Here is a 20007-nt window from a genome sequence, read left to right as displayed (position 1 = left end):
CTAATCAGTGTCACCTAAGTCAGGTGACAGGAAACATTCATCTCTAATATCCTGTCATTTCTATCTGTTCATTATCATGAAGCATAAACCATACTGCTGAAACTTCAGTTATCATAGGAACTTTTTGTATGTAAAAAGGTTTTAAAAATATTTACATGAAAAAAACTCATCTGCAGCTTCTTTTGTCCAGCTAAAGAAAAAAAATGTCAGCTTGTATTTAGCCCCTCAACAGCCAGTAAGACTGACCAAAAAAACACCATGCACACCCACAAAACCCCCCTCCCCGAAAATACCCAACAATATTCACAAACTAGAAAAGACCTCTATCTGCAATCTTTTCAGGACAGAATTATTTAAAATACTCACTCAAGAAAACAGCCACCATCAGCTTACAATAAAGCAGAATACGGATGACCACTGATTTAGAAAATAGAAGATGGCCAATTTAAAAAGAAAAATAAATCAGTACTTTTAAGGCTAGGAATGTGCATGTTGAAAATGCCAAAATGTTTCAAAGATGCAAACCACATACGTCCCTGCAAGAAACCACCCAACTGTCCGAATCACAATGACATGACAAAAATCTTCTCCAAACACACAATATGTCAAGTAATTTTTCTCCAAATATACAAGCAAGGCTCATTAATTAGGCACTTGAGAGTTTTTTCTAAAGCAAGGAAGAAGCCAGCCCACATTAGCTGATTTCCTGCCTCCATCCACAGAAAATCTTCAAAATTTCAGAAGAAAATACAAGCCAAAAAAAAAAAAAAATAAACCAGCTGAAAGATGTTTTATGGCCTTCATGTTTGCTCACAAACATCTGTAGTTCCCTGAGCTGGGAACTGCACTATGTTTACAGTGTGTTATCAGCTACTCCAACTCCTTCTTTGGGGCATGAAAATCAAACAGGCAAATGTTTATGTGAATCAAAGGTTTCCATAGTTTATAGATTTCTCAGGCATCACAGGAGAAGCAGCTTTGTTCTGGTTTACAGTGGCCCTGAACTACATGGACACATGACCAGCCTCAGGCCCTCCCCACACAGCTCAGCCTGAGTTACTCAAAACCTGGCCCATAAACTCTCTTTACAGCACAGTCCTCAGCTACATAAAAAGCATGAGAAGTATTACAGAAGACAGATATGTAGAGAGCTCCAAAGTTTTCCAAGATCAGATGCCAGAGAAAAGCAAGTAATCAGACAAACAAGCAGCAGGGATGACAAAGAAGCACCCCTAACTAAATACAGAAAGGGGGAAAGCATCCAAACAAGAAATTCTTTAGAGCAGCCAGAAGGGAATTCAGACAGCAAGGGGCATGCGACCTTTGCAGTGAGCTTAGTCAGAAAAAGTTATCTATTTCTGGCCATGAAGCAATGGGCAGCACAGAGAGTCCTCAAAGATGCCAGAATAGCTCGAGCTTAGTGACTCCAGCAGTCACCTGGAGAGCAGGATGGAGTTCCAAACCCCTGATTCACAAAGTTCACAGAGCAGGCACTCGTCAACATCCTCTGCAGGCCCCACAGCCACCCAGGTGCCAGCACCTGCTGCTTTCCACGGAATTAACTAAAGGATTGCATCCTGCTGTCAGCTCTGGAGGAACAAACACCCTGCTCTGAATCCCAGTTCACTTAGGCTGAACTCACAAAAATTCACTGTGCTAACACAAAGTTTATCAGAACATTTTTAAGAGTAAGAATGCTAAGGAACAAGTAAAGCTACCTATGAGTACAAGAACACAGAGCAAGAAAACCTGTGTAAGTTTTGTGATTAATAAACCTGAAAAATACATTTAAACAAGGCACCAGCATTAATTTTTTCCTCCCACTTATATATACACAGTGCAGACTAAAGCATATTAACAACTTCAATACTTTTAGCTTTTACTTACCTAAACTTAGAAAAACTGTCAGTTTAACTTCACAGGCTCCTGAAATTTATTGATTCATGGAAAAATGTCAATTTACCATATAATTTAAATTAATATGATGTACTTAAATAGCCATGTTTATGCTCATTATTTTAATACTCCCTCAGTATCCTCAGGAGATGAATTTAATAAAATGCACATTCCAAAAAGCTTAGTTTAATCTCATGTTTACAGCAAACATCCTGCTTGTATGTCAGAGAGCAGAGTGGATTTGGATACAGTTGTTATTATTATACCAGTTCACACAGGGAGAAGGCAGCTGGGCTGGCTGCTTTACCTTGCAGCTCATGTTCCATTGTAGAAAAGCCAGCAACAATAAAACTCCACCACAGCCAAACAAGAGGCACCTGACCAGGACACCCTCACCCCTTAAGGCAGGAAGCTACAAAGAGTCCTGTCCACTGCTCTCCTCCCCAAGGCCAGCAAGACACAATTCTGGCAGGAATTACAGACTTGGTCTGAACTGCTGCCTGGCACATGGAAAGCCTGTAGACAGCAAAAAGGAAGAAACCATTAAAAAAGACTGAAGCAACCAAAAATGGCAACAGAAGAAATCCAAAACCTTCATCTGTGAAAAAATGTACACTGGCTAACAAAAAACAGGAAAGGATGTTGATCAGTCAACAGGCCACCCTCACTCCCTTGGCTGAGACTCTCCTGCTTATCCATCTCATCTCTGATAAAAGGGGACTTATTCATGATCCTTCCTTAAAGCAAAGGAGCACTTTTCCAAAACAACTCAGGTGTCCAAATTTGGAATTGTGTCACAAATATCTGGAACACTGTCACTCTCCTAAAACTAACCATAAAAGGCTATTTTATACAAAGTAAAATTTGTATCTTATTTTTAAAAATATATGATCTGCGTATGATTAAGCAATTAAAAACAGTGAAAGCTTCAACTGAAAGACATTGCCCAGAAAGTTTTAGGCAAATAATCACATGCAAACAGATGATCCTTTAGGGAAAAGAAAATAGTTCAAAGTTTCTACACATTTCCCCTGAAGTGTTTTTGAGTCGTGGTAACTTTATTTAAGCCAAAGAAAAAGGAAAAAAAAGCTTCATTAAAGCAAAGAGCAAGTTCTTTTTCAGAGTGTTGATTGGCAGTCACAGATTCAGGCTACATTTTAAGAGAGAAAAAAAATTCTAATCAGAAAAATTAAAGTTTTAATAAAAAATAGCTGCAATGTAGCTATGAATGGCTTCAGACTTACTATATGGCCTTTAAGAACCTTGTTAAGTACTGAGTCCTCACTAATATCAGTGGGATTTCAGTACTCAGAACAAATAGAAAACATAAAACCTACAACTAGTAACTGTAGGAGTGAAATGCATATGCATGAATTATTTCTTCCCTAGCTGTTAAATAAATAAAGCAGAATGATTTCATTAAGTCTAAAGTAAGGAAAATCTAACATCCATTCAAATGTATTTCATTCAAAAGAAAATAGAATTGAAACTACCAATACCCTCAACTACAGTTTTATTTTAAATCTATTTTGAAAGAAACAATCATCATACGCAATATCCAACAAGTTTTGACAAAGCTAAGTAATTTCTCACTAATCCTTCCATTGCTCGAATAAGACAAAGGAAAAGCTTTGTCAGGAAATGTTTCCAGGACACAACTGAGGTTCTTTACAAATGCTATTAGAGAAACGGAGCACTTCCTACTTAAGGAGCACAATGCTTAAACATAAACCTCGCACAGCTAAATCGAAAATTACAGCAACGAATTCCCTTCAAAGGCAGCCTGACTGCACGGCTCAGAAGCGGTGGATGCGCTCTGGAAGCCTGGAGAGCCTCCTGTCCTCTCCCGTCCTGTCGTGCCCAGGCAGCGGCCCCGAGCGGCCCCGGCTCCCGCGCTGACATTTCCGCCGTTCCAGGCCACGGCTGCGACACCTCCGGGCTGGGGACATCGCAGTCACCGCCCCCGTCCCACGCAAGCTCAGCTCACAGAGCTCACTGCGCCAACGAGCTCGGCACGGATGCAGAACAAACCAAAACCCGGGTATTTATTTCTTGTATACTGTTAGGTACTCCTATATCCTGCATAAGGTGATGATGATTTAACATAAGTTATTCCCTCTCCTCGCATACATTCCAAAACTTCTAATGGATAAAAGAAAGAATCAGTCGGTAAAGAAATCTATTTATCTATTAAAAAAAAATCATTAGCCCTCTAAATAAAACTTCAGTGTTACACAAAAGTAAAGCCCTTACCTCCTTCTTCCCAAGCCCAGCCAAGATAAATTAGCAAACTGCATCGATCTGGGAAGGACAGAGAATATACCAGAGAGTGAAGGTGCCTGGGTAAGAATCTGCTGTAGTTTGAAAGCACAAGCACTTAAAAGACAAGCCCGATGGAGAACAAGGGGAACTCTGCAGTTTACAGATTTAGTTTACATTATTAGTAGCACTGCAGTCTAAACAGTGCTGCCAATAAAAGCAGCAATTTAAACTTCTACTCCAATAGAGATTATTTAAGAAAATTTAATACTAACTTAACTTCCATTTTCAACAAACTCTTATTCTCCACTGAGAAGTCAGCACAGGCGCCAAGGGGAGTATACAAAGTTAGAATAGTGTTGGGCAATAGTTAAAATTCTGGTTGTTTGCAATAAAAAAGTAATCACAGAGACAAGATCTGTAAATACATTTACTCATTGGTCCAAACAAATACATTTACTCATTGGTCCAAACAAATCTTCTTTGACAACATAATCCATCAAACTAAATGGTATTTTCACTACTAGGCTCTTGATCACCAGCTGAACATAAAATCCCTAACTGGAGTACAAGGATCTCCAAAGGGTAAACAAAAATTAAGGTCAGCAGGCAGCAGTGAGTGCAACCTCTGCTGCAGGACCAGAGAGGCAGAGCCTTGCTTCATCGCAGTTGTTCCCTTTGTGTCAGCACCTTGTTCTTACCACATTTTGACACTTTACACCCTAAAAACTCTTGGGTTTGATCACTGACTATGCAATGACACAAGCCTAACCGTTTGCACATTATAAACACAGCTTTCATGTTACCGTGTCTAAATAAATAGCATTTATTATTATTACAATTTAGAACAGATTTTTCAGTGTTTTGAATTATTTCTAACACCTTTGTTAGCATGGCTGAAGCACACGTTTTCAGCAGCCAAGGAAAGCTCAGGCAGCAACACAGCACGAAGTGTTGGTGCAAACAGGAACGCGAGTCGTAAACCCAGGCCACTGTGCCCTCCGAAGTGCAACAAATACTGACGGCAAACAGTGTTCCTTACCTGGCAGTGTCAGTTTTCAACTCGGCTCGGAACCTGGCAAACAGCGAGCTCAAAACGCCCGAGCTCTGCCGACCTCACCCACAACAAACCTCCCTGCTGCCCCTACCCCGAGCAGTAAACACGGAGCGGAACGTATCGGAACTGCTTCATCGGGGAGAAACACAGCGCGTTCGGCTTAGGATCATCAGGGGTGGAAAATGCCGCTGAGATCATCCAGCCCAAACATCCCCCAACACCGCCACTGTCCCTTAATCACAACCCCCAGCGCCACATCCAAGCGCTCCCCAACACCTCCGAGGATGGTGATTCCACCACCTCCCTAGGCAACCTATTCCAATGCCTGACCACCCTAAATGCGAAATATCTAATACATTATCTATTCAACTATCTAATAGTTTATCTAATCAGAATCTCCCCCGTCTCATCTCAAGGCCATTTCCTCTGGTCCTCTCACTGCAGGCTCTCACGGCCCGCAGCTCACCCCCATCTCCTTTCAGGGACTGTAGAGAAAGGAGAACGCAATACCGCTCGCAAACCGCCAAGGCAGTACCCTGCGACAAAAAGCGCTTTAAGGACAAGGTCTGCTTAACGAAACGAGGCTCTCCCTCATTCCCTGGGAACTGACACCACTGTGAGCAAGGAATGGAAATCCGGACATTTTTCTTCTACCTTGCGGCGAACAGGCGGCAGCGCGGGCTGGCACCGAACGTCCCGGGATTTGTCCCGCTCCGAGTGCCGGGGGAGCCCAGGGCAGCCGCTCCCTCCCCGAGCTCCCTGCGATCCCCGAGTCCCGCCAAAGCCTGGCAGAGCCCCCACGACACCCGGGGCCGATCCAGCACTGCGGGGCCTGCGCCGGCCGCGCCGCGAGGCCCCGCTACCAGGGACGCCGCTGCCGAGCACAGCGGCCCGGCCAAGCGCCCGCTCCCCGCTGCGCCTGCCTCCCGCATGGCCGCGGCCGGGCAGCCCCGGGCCCGTCCGCCCCGCACTCACCCGCCGGTGTCTCCTCAGCGCGGCCGCCGGTTCCCTCCCGCCGCTCCCGCCGGGACAAACGGCAGCGGCCGCAAACAGGAAGCGCCGCCAGCGCGCGCCGTCACTTCCGCCCCGCCGCTTCCGGAAGTTTCTCGAACGGCCCCGCCGGGTGTCCCGTGTGAGCGGAGAGCGCCCCCTGCCGGCCACCGGCGGCGCTGCGCCGGGACGGGGCGGGGCCGAGGGAAGGGCGGGGCTTCCAGTGGGGGCGGGGCTTCGTGAGGGCAGGGCTCCGGGCGGGGCAGGGTCATTGCGTGTTTGTTTGTGCACCGCGCGTTTTAAAGAGCCATGGCTGCTCCCGGCTCCACAGAGCCACAGAGTGTTTGGTGGGCATAGTGATGGTCAGTCATGGGCTGCAAACAGCCATGGCTGCTCCCGGCTCCACAGAGCCACAGAGTGTCTGGTGGGCATAGTGATGATCAGTCATGGGCTGCAAACAGCCATGGCTGCTCCCGGCTCCACAGAGCCACAGCGTGTCTGGTGGGCATAGCGATGGTGTTCAGTCATGGGCCGGACTCTCAGAGGTTTTTTCTGACAATGTAGTTTTGTGAAGTAATGCTAGGTGTGCAGGTGAGGGGAAGGGAGAAGGAAAAAGAATAATGTTAAGAAACATTCTTTGAATAGGTGAGTTTGGCTGCTAGAAGTGCAATGACAAAATTTCTTCCCCTTTTGTGTCTTTACTCTCAAAAACCGGGGGTGCCTAGAGGATGGACCAGGCTCTGCTCGGTGGCTCCCAGCAAGAGGAGATGAGGCAATGGGCAGAAACAGGCACAGAAGTTCCACTTGAACATGAGGAAGAACTTCTTTACTGTTTTCTTCTTCTACTTTAATTCTTTACTTCTTTACTGCACTGGAGCAGCCTGCCCAGAGAAGCTGTGGAGTCTCTCTCCCTCGCTGGATATTCCAGAACCGTCTGAACACAATCCTGTGCTGTGTGCTCTGGGGTGACCCTGACTGAGCAGGGAGTTGGACCAGATTGACCCTTCCAGCCTGACCCATTCTGGGATTCTCTGAGGGGAAATGCAAATAGTGATGCCTGGGTGTGTTGCTGTAGGAAAAGGTGAAAAGCCAGTAATTTTAAGAAACATTCTTTGAATAGGTGAGTTTGGGTGCGAGAGGTCAGATGACAAATTTTTTTCCCCCTTGTGTGTTTAAGCTGTAGTCTCAAAAGTTGTAACTCTGGCACACAATTCCTTTGAGGTCAGATTCCTCTCCATGCATGTAGCACCTGGACAGAGCCCTGTGCTGGGTGAATGTATTGGAGCATCCTTTGTGTTATATTCAAGTATGTGGTCTTCTGAGTGCCATGGCTGACAGCAAAGTTATCATGCTATTTCTAAAATGTAGACTTCATCCATGTTTTAAATGGCTGTAAAATTATATTTCTTGCCCCTTATTTAAAAAGTGGAGGCATTAATTTATAGATCACCAAAGTGAAGTTAGAGAGTTTCCACGCCTAAAATCTATGCTTCCCAAATATAGTCAATTAAAAGGCTACTCATTATTTAGGAAGTGTTTGTGTGGGAGTGGGGTCAGTTCAAAAAGACAAAAGCCAGCTTGGAATAAGGCAGAGGAAAACCTAAAACAAATCAGCAGGACAAGTAGTAGGACAAGCCTAAGTACAGGCTTGGTGCTTTGAGGAAATGCAAGCTTCAGAAGAAATGTTGTTGATTGTTGATGCTAAGTTGTGGTTGTGGAAACAATTCTTCAGAATTAGAGCAGAGGGACACCTCACTCCGTTATTAGTTTCTCATCAGCAAGTAGCTGTGAAGTCCAAGTCGTTGATCCACTTGGAAAGACAAAACCAAAGGATTAGTAGTTAGACTGGCTCTTCCTAATGGGTGAGGCTCACACCTCAGCATTCACAGCCTGGCAAATGCAAAGGCAGGTCAGTACTGTGAGGTGTGGGAGGAGACCATATAAAATTTTGATTAAATCCTTTAAACATTTCTTGATGTGGAAATAATGTTTTTCCCCAACCTTTCATAACTGATTACAGGGGAGAAAAAAATTGAAGGGTCCTAAAACCTGAGCTGCAGTAAACAAGACAGAAATTTCACAAGGAAGTTTCTTTGCTTTAATAATTTAAATAGCAGATTTTATATTTACAGTTATGATGGATGCCAGCCATAAAACTTTCTGTTTATCCAAGCAAACAGAACATGGCAAAGAAGCAGGATTCCATATGGAACTAGAGGGTTGGAATCCAAACACTGCCTGCATCAATGCAATCAGGACATGGCTTCTTAAACACAACTGTTATCATTACATTAATCTGCCCAGAGAGTTTCTAACACTGTTCTGACATGTAGCCCTGCTTTAGCATCCTTCTGATATAGGAATAATACTTGGGAAGGCTTAGAGATCAATTTTGCATTTGGAGAAGGGAAGGTATGAGAAGGTAAAGTGCCTGCCCATAGCTGAGGGCAGGGCAGTTTGGCATTTTCTACAGCAAAACACTGAGAATGTAAATAAATGTTTCCTAACAAAGTTATAGAAGAAAACAAGATTAAAAAATTAATTTTTAAAAAATAAAAAATATTTTTAATTGGTTTATGCTTGTCTTTGAAGAAGATATGAAGGCATTTCCCACAACTTTTCAGAATGGGCATTTTACAGAGCTGCCAATTACAAATATCATTTATTAGGGCACCTCTTTTTTTTTAACTTACAATCTTTGATAGCTCAGATTATCTCTAACACTGAACAATGGTAAGAATTATTTACTTTTTAAAAGTTTGCTCCAATTGTGCACATGATATTTAATTTGCTGTTCTCCATTACAGGGAAAGGCAGGTGATTTCAATTAAAATAGCACATGGCAAAACCCACCAGAAGAGGTTCTGCAGGGGGCACTGAAGCACATCCACCCAGGACTGCCCTGGTTGGACTTCATATGGTTGGTGATTGCCCAGCCTCTGATTTGCCTGGGTCTCTGCAGGGCCTCTCTTCCCTCAAGGGAGTCAGCAACTCCTCCCAGTTTAGTGTCCTTGGCAGACTTAGTGTCCCTTCCAGCCCTGCAGCCAAGTCCTTTGTGAGGCTGTTGTTCCACAGGGCAGAGGCTGGGCCCTGTGGAAGCCCAGTGGGGACAGGACACCAGCCTGGTGTAACCCCCTCCACTGGAACCCTTTGTGCTGACCCCTGAGCCCATTGCTCACCCATCCCAGGCTGTGTTTATCCAGCTGTGTGCTGGACATTTTGTCCAGAAGGATCCTGGGAGAGACAATATTGAAAGTTTTGCTGAAATCCAAAAGGATTACATAACTAGCTCATTAACATTTTTAATTAGTTCTATTTATAGGACTAATAAAACTGAAAAGTTTTTAGATTCAGAAAACTTTCAAAGGCAGTTGCAAAAGTATGAAGTCAAAGTGTCCTGTGTTTTTATGGCTCACTGCTTGCAGCAGAAGCCTGGAGTACTGTGTTAAGGGGCATTAAATCTGATGTTGCTGGCAGAGCATCAACATTCCAGTAACAAAAGTTCTGGTGGGTCTGTTAAAGCTGGTATCAGAGATCCAGGCTGATATCCAAGTGCTGAGTCATTGAGTCAGAATAAACACTGCTATCAAAGAATCTTAATTGTTTAAGAACTTTCAACTCTCCTCTGGGAACATGAGGGAAAGGTCTGGTCACTTCACCCAACTTCAGCTGTCTCAGACATCCAGTTTGAGGCCATTGACTATGAAGAGAGAGGAGGAGAGGGCACCTCCAGGGCACAGTTCATCCCATCCTCTTTGGAGAGGGTGGAATGTTTGCTTTTGTGTTTCAGTACAGAAGGTACCTCCTGCCTACAGAGCTCTGTCCTGGGGCTGCCTTTTCTCCCCAAGTGCCTCACAGCCACCTCACAGATGCCTGAAGTTCAGTGAGATGATTCAGCCCTAACCGGTAGCTATAACCTAATGATGGAAATCATGTGGCAGCATTCCAGGAGGTATTGGCAATTCACATAGTTCCCAGATTCTTTTTTTGAACCATCTTTTATGATTTGTGGAGGTCAATTATATAAAGCCCATCAGAACACAAGAAATGCTTAAAAATGCTGCATTAGAGAGACATTAATATTAATCCTCCTGAGGTGGTAATGGCTGTAGCCTTCCCAGCCTGCTACTCTGCCCTGCTGCTTAATGCAACCCGTTTTTCTATTTACAGATTTACAGATTCTATTTTTGGTGTTAACAAAGAATATGAGCATATGTATCAAAGACTGTTCTCACGTCATCTAATTATAGCACTGCTGGCAAAGTAATTCTGGAAAGTGGCACTTAATTAAATATAAGCATTAACTTTTTGCTGATAGTTTATCAGAAACAATTAGACTTGAAATATGGGCAATACACCTAGAGTTTAAAACTTTCACTAGAAGCATTAAAAGCACAAAATAACCCATTTTCCCTTGCATTCTCCAGTGTTTTCCTGTCAAGCACAATCTCAGTTTTCATTGGTACAGTGTGTCTTCGGTAATCTAGAGGCTGCAAGTTTATCTGGACTCCTCTTTGTGTGCAGAGCCTGAGCTAAGTGGATGCTTTTGAAAGTAGTTAAAACACTTCAGCATAGTTGATGTTTTTGCCAATTCCTCCTGAAATATCAGATGTATTCTGCTGATTATTTGGGGTCTGCACACAACAACCCAGCAACTACTGGGGGCAGTCAGATGATCTCACAGCTTATGCCAAGTGCTTATTCTTTGCAAGGACAGCTTGATCAGCATTTATGTTCATTAACTTGATCAGGGATATGCTTTTTTGTCCATATGACAATGTGAAATATTAGTTAATTCTATGTAATTTTTCGTCAATAGCCAGATAGATCTACCAGATAATTATACCTGAAGTATCTCAGCAGAACTTTGAGCCCAGCTGCTTTTTGCCTGAAAAGTGAAGAGGGAAAAAAGAAAAACAGAGCTGTAATGAAAATAATTCTTAAGTAAAGACACAAGGGCTAGAAGCAAACAATTCCTTCAGAAGGTTTGTTTGACAACATACAGTAAAACTACATAGCAACTGAGGAGAGATGCTTGTCCCAGGTCTAACATTTGGGCAAGCAGCAGTAGCAGGAGGATCTGAAATAACACCATCTGGTGAATGCCTGTTGCTTTCTTCAGCAATCAAGAACTATGTGTAACTATAAACAAGGAATAAAATAGAAATAATGCAAAACTACTTTTCAGTTAAATGTTACACAGAATGAACAAACAGCTGCTCTAGGAATGCAGAGAAGAATGATGTTAAATATAGTAGGAAATTTGAGCATGCTGCTCCTATAAATACATGAACCAACTTTGCAAATGGAATGTGATTCTGCAGAGCTGTGGATAGGGAAGCTTAGTCCCAGACTGGAGAGCAACTATTCTGGCAATAAATGTAGCAATGATTTAACCATCACACAGGAAGAGCTCACCCCTTGACAAGTGTGAAATCAAGCTGCAGGACATCTGTGCCTGCCTTTATGCCCCATTTTTTGCCAATCAGAATTCCCATGTTTCTCTTGTTTGTCTGATGTGCTTTGCTGAATTCTGGGCTACTTGACCTTCAGAAGAGTCAAAATACAGGGGTTTGCACCAGAGGTTGCACTTGGGTGTTTGACACTGTTGATGGCAGAAGCAAATATACATTTAGGTGATTTAACACTAGTCCTATGGTTTTTATATCAATGTTTAGCACCCTATAAAAATTTGTGAAAATAATTCACAACTCAGCTTTTACCAAGTCTTTTATTTTACATTCATAAGAGATTTGCAAAATCCTTGAAAAGTCAAAGCAGCGCTGGAAGTTGAAAAAGCAAAGGCACAAAATCTTAAATCCAACCTTACCTGCCACTGATTAACAACCACAGGAATGTGACAAGGAAGAGATTTACTGTCACTTAACTCAGTCCCCAGTCACATCAAAGTCCACAGAAGGTATTTTGAAGATGCTGCTGGGGTCACTAACAAGCAAGGCAGAGAAGTCAGATGAAGAGAGGCTGAGAGAGCTGATGTTGTTCAGCCTGGAGGAGGCCCAGATTCCTTAGTACTGCCCCACAGGACAAGAGACAATGGGCACAGAATGGAACACAAGAAATGTGTTTAAACCTGATTAAAGAGGTTTTATTGTGAAGTTAATTGAACACTGAAAACAGGTCTCCCAGAGAAATTGTGGATTCTCCATCCAAGATGACATTCAGAACTCCACAGGTGAAGGTCTTGCCCTACCTGCTGTAGGTGACCCTGCTTTGAGCTGGGGATTGGAGTAGGTGATCTCCAGACATTCCTCCTGACTTCAGCTACTCTCTGTTCTCTCTGATGGATTCAGCTTGTGTAACTTCACGATCACTTCTTGCCTTGTTTTGTCTCTCTACACACATGAGAAATTTAATGTCCTTTCCAGACTACCAGATACATACTGAAAAACAGGTCAGATACATGGGCATTTGTGCTTTCATTAATGTTACAAATTAGGAAATGCCCTACAAGAGGAGTTTTCTGTAGTTTTATGTTTATCACATTTTTAGTAGCAGGTTAAAGCATATATGCTGCTATTTCTAAACATTCAAAAATAAATATGCACAATACTAACTTTATCGATGTTAAAGTAGAACTAAAAATTTATTTAGCAATGAAAATAATAAATAAGCAAAGGGAAGCAGGTAAGTCTAATTATCAAAGGAGATAAAAACTAAACTGCACCTTTAAAGGAGCCCACATGTGCTAGAATTCCAGAAGAAGCTGAAATTTTTGTGTTTGCTGACAGAGTAGCATTCCTCACTATCAATTACAGCTTCTCAGACTTCTATCCATGGAGTTTTATTCTTCCCAAAGAGTCTGAAGAAGTTTTTACAAAGCAGAGCAAGTGCATTGTTTGGAAGACACCCTGAACAAAGGTAACCCTCAGAGCTGCAGCTTCCTTGGCAGAGTGGGGAATCACAGCTCGAAGGCTGAAGGTAGGAACCATCCCAAAGCAGAATAGAAATGTTTGGAAGACAGTGATGACTGAGTCCATTAACCCAGCCCTGCCAATCCCACCACTGAACCAAGTCCCTCAGTGACATATCTCCAGGAATTTTAAATTCCTCCATTTTAAATTCCACCCATCACTGCCACGGGTGGCCAGCTCTAACAGTACTACCTTCAAGACCCACAAGCAGTTAATACTAGATTCTTTTAGAACCTATTCAGTACCATCTGTTTTTAACAAGAGAATGCCCAATTTACTGCAAAAAATGAAAGAGTGTTTCTGCAGAGTTTCAAGAAAACTCAAATTATTTTATTCACAAAAGCAGAAGTCAATAAAAATATAGATATCCTGATCAGTTTTACAGACCATGTTAATTTCTTCTCTCCTTCACTGACAGGCAAAAGCATCATGAAAAAAAGTAACAAGCATTTACATCACAAACCATTATTAACACAGATTCATGTATATGAGCAAATATTACAGGTCCAACAAATATTCCTCTTTTTCTTTTTTTTTTTCTGTGCTGTAGTGCTTTTCAGTGGTGGCAAGAATATGTGCTGTCTCACTGGTATTTAACTAATAGTTTTTGGTAGAAACTGAAATGTATGAACTCACTGCACTCATTTTTTTCTCTAATTCCAAACCCCTTTATAGGATTTATTGAGAATGTTTGTGCTATATTATTCAAGTGATGCAAAAAAAACAAAAAAAGACAACATTGCTACTAATAGCATCAGGAAGCTCATTTTTTATTATTTTTATGGAGCACCTCCCCAAAAAATACCTGAAGATATTGTTCTCATTCAAATCAAACTTCTGTCAGCTCAGTGTTTATGCAGGGAACTGCAGGATAGTCTTTCCTCTTTGGAAGATATATAAATGTTCCCTAGAAATCAGCTTTGTAACATTTATACAAGTCTGGCTTTCAGGACCATGATGGAAGACAACAGAGATTAAGGACAAGGCCAATTACTCCTGGTTTGGTTTGCTGTGCTTTATTTTATTTTAATCCACCTAACAGGACTGAAACCCCATCTGGAAAAATTCTCACTGGAAGAAAGAGACCAAGTGCTAATTGTATTTCTTTCTTCCACTTTTAACACCTTTGAACTTTGCAGAGGTGAAAAATTTGTGAACTCTTCTATCATACAGACCTTGACAAAAATGTTTGTAGAACAGGTTACAAAATTACAAACCCAAACCTAGTTGAAAACAAAAACCAATCAGAAAATGCTTGCTTTTTCAAAAAGCAAGAACTAGGAGGAAGAAACACTGTAGTACAGAAACTTATTTTAAGGAGGGTTGTCTTTTACAGAAACCAACCCCAAACTCATAATTATTACTGCTTTAATTCTGATGATCAAATCTAAAATAAAATTTCAGGTTGCTTGCATGCAGAGTGCTCCTCCCTCTGCCTACCTAAACCCTGGGAGCATCATCACTGGGGGACAGTTTGCTCTTCTTTTAAAATCCAGAAAATCCAGTTTCACACAGAAACAATTCTTGCTAAGTAAGTGCTACAAGAGATCATTTCTACCCCCCTGCTCCCCAGGACATGACTGTTACCTCTCACACCTTTACCTCCTGTTCCTTAAAATACCCAGCATCAGATGATTGAAAAGCAGAACTTGTGCTCCATCCTGCCTGTCTGGGAGCAGCTGGCAGAGCTGGAAGCACTGGTGCCAGGGAAAGCCCCACTGTGCTCGCAGTGCAGCGTGCATCTGAAGGTGGTGAAGGCGCACAGACCCGCAGCCTGTGCACAGGGAAACACAACTGCTCTGATGGCCTGTGCCAGTGTCACACCATCCACAGGACACACAAACATCACTGAGTGCCGCAGAACAAAGCAATGAAACATCGGAGTACTGCCAGCAAACTCGAGTTCTCTGCTGGAGGTTTCTGCAGCTCTGCGCAGCCACGCTTCCCCCAGCCTACCCTCCCTGTGGCACCCGCTGCTCTCCTGGCCACAGACAGCAATAGTGGGCACTGGCTCCTTTTCCAAAGCACAAAGTGGACAGTACCAGTCACCAGTACTTGGCATGACCCCAACACAATCTTCAAAATACAAGTATTTAATAGAAAAATTTAATTTAATTTTACAAAATACAGATACAACACTACTCAGTGTAGCAAAATAATGGAATTGAAAAATAATTTCAAAATATTTAAAGCATTAGGTTCTAAAATAAATAATGCTATCTAAAAGAAGTGTTCAGGTTTTGCAATTAGGAGGAGGCAGTTTCACTATTACTGATCTCTTCAACTTCTTTACAAGTTTCATAATTTATGTAGAAAAATATACAAGAAAAGAATTTGGGATAAAGAATAGGTTGAGCATGTAACATTTAACATAAATAAAAAGCCTAAAGCAAAACCAAAAAGAAAACCAATCATTTTATTTCTGTACATCAAGACTACAAATAGTATTTTAACACTTCATTTATTACCCAAATTAAGAAATTATACATTTTTATATGGTTACTAGTAAACATCTTAAAACCACTCAGTTTCCCCACATTTAAAAGGATATTGCTGTTTACTGCTTATTAAATAGGAAATCCAGCAGAGTTTCCAGTAACAGCAAAATATTTTTTTGCATAAGAGATGAATACAAATTTGATTGTAATTTTTGATGATTTAAAATATAAAAGTAAAGTTCAGAGGGATGGACTGATGAATCTTACAGTCTGAACTATAATTCCTTTTCTAAACTCCCTGGAGTTTGCATACAAAACCCTACAATGTGCCTACTGTTAGAGGATCAGCTCCTTCCATGTGAGAGCAATTTTCTCCCCAGATATCAAATTACATTAAGCAGCATATTCCCACTTACTTTTCTCAGCAGAAATACTGCAGGGAAATGGATATAAAAGCTGTTTAATCACAAAAAAATGTTAATTTGTTTAGTGTCTACGGCACAGATATGGGATTTAAGATGGAAAGAAATGATAGGGAAAAGGAATGTGAACACCACAGGCTTCAAATATAAAAGATAAAGCCTGATAACTTTGGTTCAAATAACTTTAATAATTATTACATGTATATTTTTCCAAAGTGGTGATTTCTATATGTACTGTATGCAATAGGAGACTGATTCATTTAAAACCAACCAACCAATCAACAAACCTGTACAGGCACCAAAGACAGAACAGGACAGAGAAAACCTGGAAAGCCACATCCATTCAGAACAGTGTCCAAGTGATAATGATGCAGCAAAGGTTGAACTTAAAATAATGCAAATCTGTTTTCTTCAAAGTATTTCAGAAAGCACAAATGGAATATTACACCCATTTTATCTCAGTGTCTACCATCTTGAGGGAAGGTAATATGAAACAAAATCAGTTCTGCAACAACTGTCATAGAATCATGGACTATGCTGAGTTGGAAGGGGTTGATCAGGATCATCCAGTCCAACTCCTGGTCCTGCACAGGACACCCCAAGAGTCACAAATGTCTGAGAGCATTGTTCAAATGCTTCTTGAACTCTGGCAGACCTGGGGCTGTGACCACTGTCCTGGGGAGTCTGTTCCAGAGCCCAACCACCCTCTGGGTGAGAAACCATTTCATGACACCCAACCTGAACCTTCCCCAGTCCAGTTCCATGCTGTTTCCTCAGGTCTCATCACTGTCACACAGAGCAGAGATCAGTGCCTGCCTCTCCTCTTCCCTCATGAGGAACTGCTACTGCAGTGAGGTCTCCCCTCAGTCTCCTCCAGGCTGAACAGACCAAGTGACCTCAGCCACTCCTCTCCTCACACAGCTTCCCCTCCAGGCCCTTCACCACCCTCATGGCCTCCTCTGGATGCTCTCTAATGGCTCAATGTCTTCTTTATATTGTGGCACCCCAGCCTGCCCCAGTGCACAGCAGAGGGGACAATCCCCTCCCTTGCCCAGCTGGCAATGCTGTGCCTGATGCCCCCAGGACAGGGCTGGCCCTCCTGGCTGCCAGGGCACTGCTGGCTCAGGTTCAACTTGCCATCAAGCAGGACCCCAAGGTCCCTTTCCACAGCTGCTCTCCAGCCTCTCATTCCCCAGTCTGTCCACACAGCCAGGGCTGCCCTGTCCCAGGTGCAGAACCCAGCACTGGCCCTGGTTGAATTTCATATGGTTGGTGATTGCCCATCTCTCCATGATTTGTAAACAACTCTACAATATAAGTTACAATGTTAGGTTGTCAGAAATGAACATTTCATCCTCTCAGTTCTGGGATATCTGCAAACATCTGCTTGCCTTCCTTCTACAAGATTAATTACAGGATGTTAGCCCTGTCTCATCCCAATGCACCGCACAGTACACAACTTTATTGCCAGTTTGCAAAATTATTTATGTTTGAACAGCACAAAGCCAAAGCTTCATCTTTGGTTAATTTCACTGAGATGTCACTGTTCTTTAAATGTGCTCTTTCTTCTCCACATCAACACAGAAATCAGCCACGCTGCACACAGCATTCATTGTTTTGAGTCATAAAGCAGTGTCAATGCAATATTCAGTAATGGAAGCTAACTAAGAAATCGTGTTTAGAAATGAAACCTATTTGAGGGCATTTGGTAAGACACAAGAGCTGCAGAAATGTAGACAGAATTCCCTTAAAACTGCTCGGGTATGGGTGCTGCTTATAGAGTAGGCACTGGTTCGTTCTTCTGCAGGTCATCCACATAAGCATGGGCTGGACTCAGCTGAGTTCAAATCCAGCAGCACATTCAATGGCATAGAGGAGCTTGCTTCGCATCAGGTTCTCGTCATAAAACTCAGGAAGCTTCAGCAAGTTCATGCAGGTACTGGCAGTAGGCAGCCTGTCTAAATCTGATCCTCCATTGTGAATGCAAAATGCAGGATATAACTCCTGGAAGATGCAACCAAAACAAAAAACAACCACATATCAAAAAAGGTATACAAGGCAAAACCTACCCTGTAGCAGCTGGCACACATTTCTACAAAGAAAGTAAATCACTGGATGAAAACCTGTCACAATGACACTTAAGTGGCATTTCTTTCATTCCTCATACCACCAAAACCACTCAAATTGTGTAGTGTCTCCCTCTGCCTTATCCCAACAAGATGCACTCATTTGGAACACACAAAGCAATTTATGTGAGTCTAAGGAAAATACAATGACTTGTTATTGTTCATACACTCTGTGGTACAAATTTGCAGTGCTACACAAACAATATCAATGTGCACAGTGAGCCTGTAATGATAAAAATTTGTCAAACCCTGATTGTTCTTTGATGCGTGAACTACTGATCTGAAGAACACACTTTAAAGACGTTTTGTATGTAGTATTTAATTGGTTTAATAATATCCCATTTGTCATCTTCCAAAAAGTAGTATAGTGAAAAATATATTTATTTGTTACCTCCAAATCACTGCTTTTGCTGGCAACACAGTATTCATTTTATCAAAAGCTTGCCTGAGGTAAAAAAGTTCTGATTTCAGAAACTGGAAAAAAATTCCAGCTTCAAAGGCAAAAGGTCAATGAGATTCTAAGCTAAATTATTGTTCAAATGGAGGCCTTAAAAGTATTTCATGGCTAAAATGTTGCATTTTTAGTGTTCCTTTCAAAATGCTAATTGAATTCCCCTACTCTAGCTTTAAAAATGGAAAAATGGAGTTCTAAATTGAAATGTCAAGCCAAGGGCACCATTTGTTGCATAATTAAATACTGTACAGCAGGAAACTGCAATAGTTTGGAAGGGAAAAGTATCATCAATTTATTATGTGACCTGATTGGAACTTAACAATTTTCAACCACACTTTAATGATTTTTTTTTTTAATCTGTAACAATCACATTTATTAAACTTATTAAACTTTAATTAGCTTTAGCAAATGTTATTCTGAACCTGACTCTGGCAATGAAAGTTGAACATTTTTAAATGATGCAAAGCTAGACTATGTTATCTATAAGCTATGACTGTCAAGATATTTCCTAATCTTAAATTAACATGCACTGACTTAAAGAAAACATTCTGGTCCCACAATATAATGCATACATAGAAAACTTCAGAGTGAGAACCAGAAATACACAGAAAACTTCAGAGCAAGAACCAGAAATTGTGTTTCTCCCAGAAAAATACAGCGCACACACTCTAAGTGCAAACAGATTTTGAAGATGGTTTGTGTTCATGTCTCCCATCAACATAAACACATTCTCATGTTTACTTGGCTGGCAATACTCAGCACTCCTGTGGCCTCACACGCTGCACCTTCCAAGCTCCAACCAATGCACTGTCAGGGGCTAGCAACACATTCCTGCTGATGACAATACAGTCACCCACTGCCTTTCCTGGCAAGCCCCTGGTTTGGAGGAAAATCCCTGTTCACAGGTCCTGCTCAGAGCTGCCCAGCAGAGCGGCTCCAGCGCCCTTTCAGCTGCTTTCCTCTGCCAACACTGCTGCATGTGGCTGAGCATGCAAGCCCCTTGTATGCTGAATTCATCTTTTAACTTACTGCTTTCATGCTGAAAATCTGCTGACTAATTTTCATTTTTTCCTAGCCATGTCTGCTACAGGCAGTTTGTGGCCCATCTCCCAAGTGAACACACAAACTGCAGCTTTCCACATTTAGCTTTTCCTTTGAGTGTGTCACTGTCAGCCTTATTATTTTTAGACTTTTGATTCACTTCCTCCATCTCTTCAAATGTGACACCGGATACCTCAAAGCTGGGTACCTACATCTGCATTTCCTCCTCTCTCCTTGTAATTAAAGAGGACGACAACCAATGGGAGCTTCTGCTTACTTGGTTTTCCCAGTTGTTTCCCAATTCTCCCTTCCTCATGTGACTGATGTGCACTGTTCTATCTTGGTCTCATCCCAGAGTTTTCCACTTGCTCTTCCTGCTGTCCTGTAAAATC

At 42.0% G+C, this 20007-nt stretch overlaps 2 protein-coding genes across 3 annotated transcripts in view; both read right to left on the bottom strand.

Moving 5' to 3' along the window:
- Nucleotides 1-6289, bottom strand: part of DNAJB6 (DnaJ heat shock protein family (Hsp40) member B6) — a 57609-nt gene extending 51320 nt beyond the window's left edge. For both annotated transcript variants that reach the window (XM_036398254.2, XM_036398233.1), the window contains exon 1: nucleotides 6188-6289. The gene's annotated coding sequence lies outside the window, so the exon portion shown is untranslated. The remainder of the gene's footprint in view (nucleotides 1-6187) is intronic.
- A 7142-nt stretch (nucleotides 6290-13431) lies between these two features.
- The window catches only part of UBE3C (ubiquitin protein ligase E3C), a 73687-nt gene continuing 67111 nt past the window's right edge, over nucleotides 13432-20007 (bottom strand). The window contains exon 23 of the mRNA XM_036400527.2: nucleotides 13432-17998. Coding sequence (XP_036256420.1) covers nucleotides 17828-17998 — 171 coding nt within the window. The 3' untranslated portion in view covers nucleotides 13432-17827. The remainder of the gene's footprint in view (nucleotides 17999-20007) is intronic.

This window comes from Molothrus ater, chromosome 1, assembly GCF_012460135.2.
Source record: "Molothrus ater isolate BHLD 08-10-18 breed brown headed cowbird chromosome 1, BPBGC_Mater_1.1, whole genome shotgun sequence".
Classification (NCBI taxonomy): Eukaryota; Metazoa; Chordata; class Aves; order Passeriformes; family Icteridae; genus Molothrus; species Molothrus ater.
The sequence above is the reverse complement of the archived record's forward strand: the minus strand, read 5'-3'. Positions and strand labels throughout refer to the sequence as shown.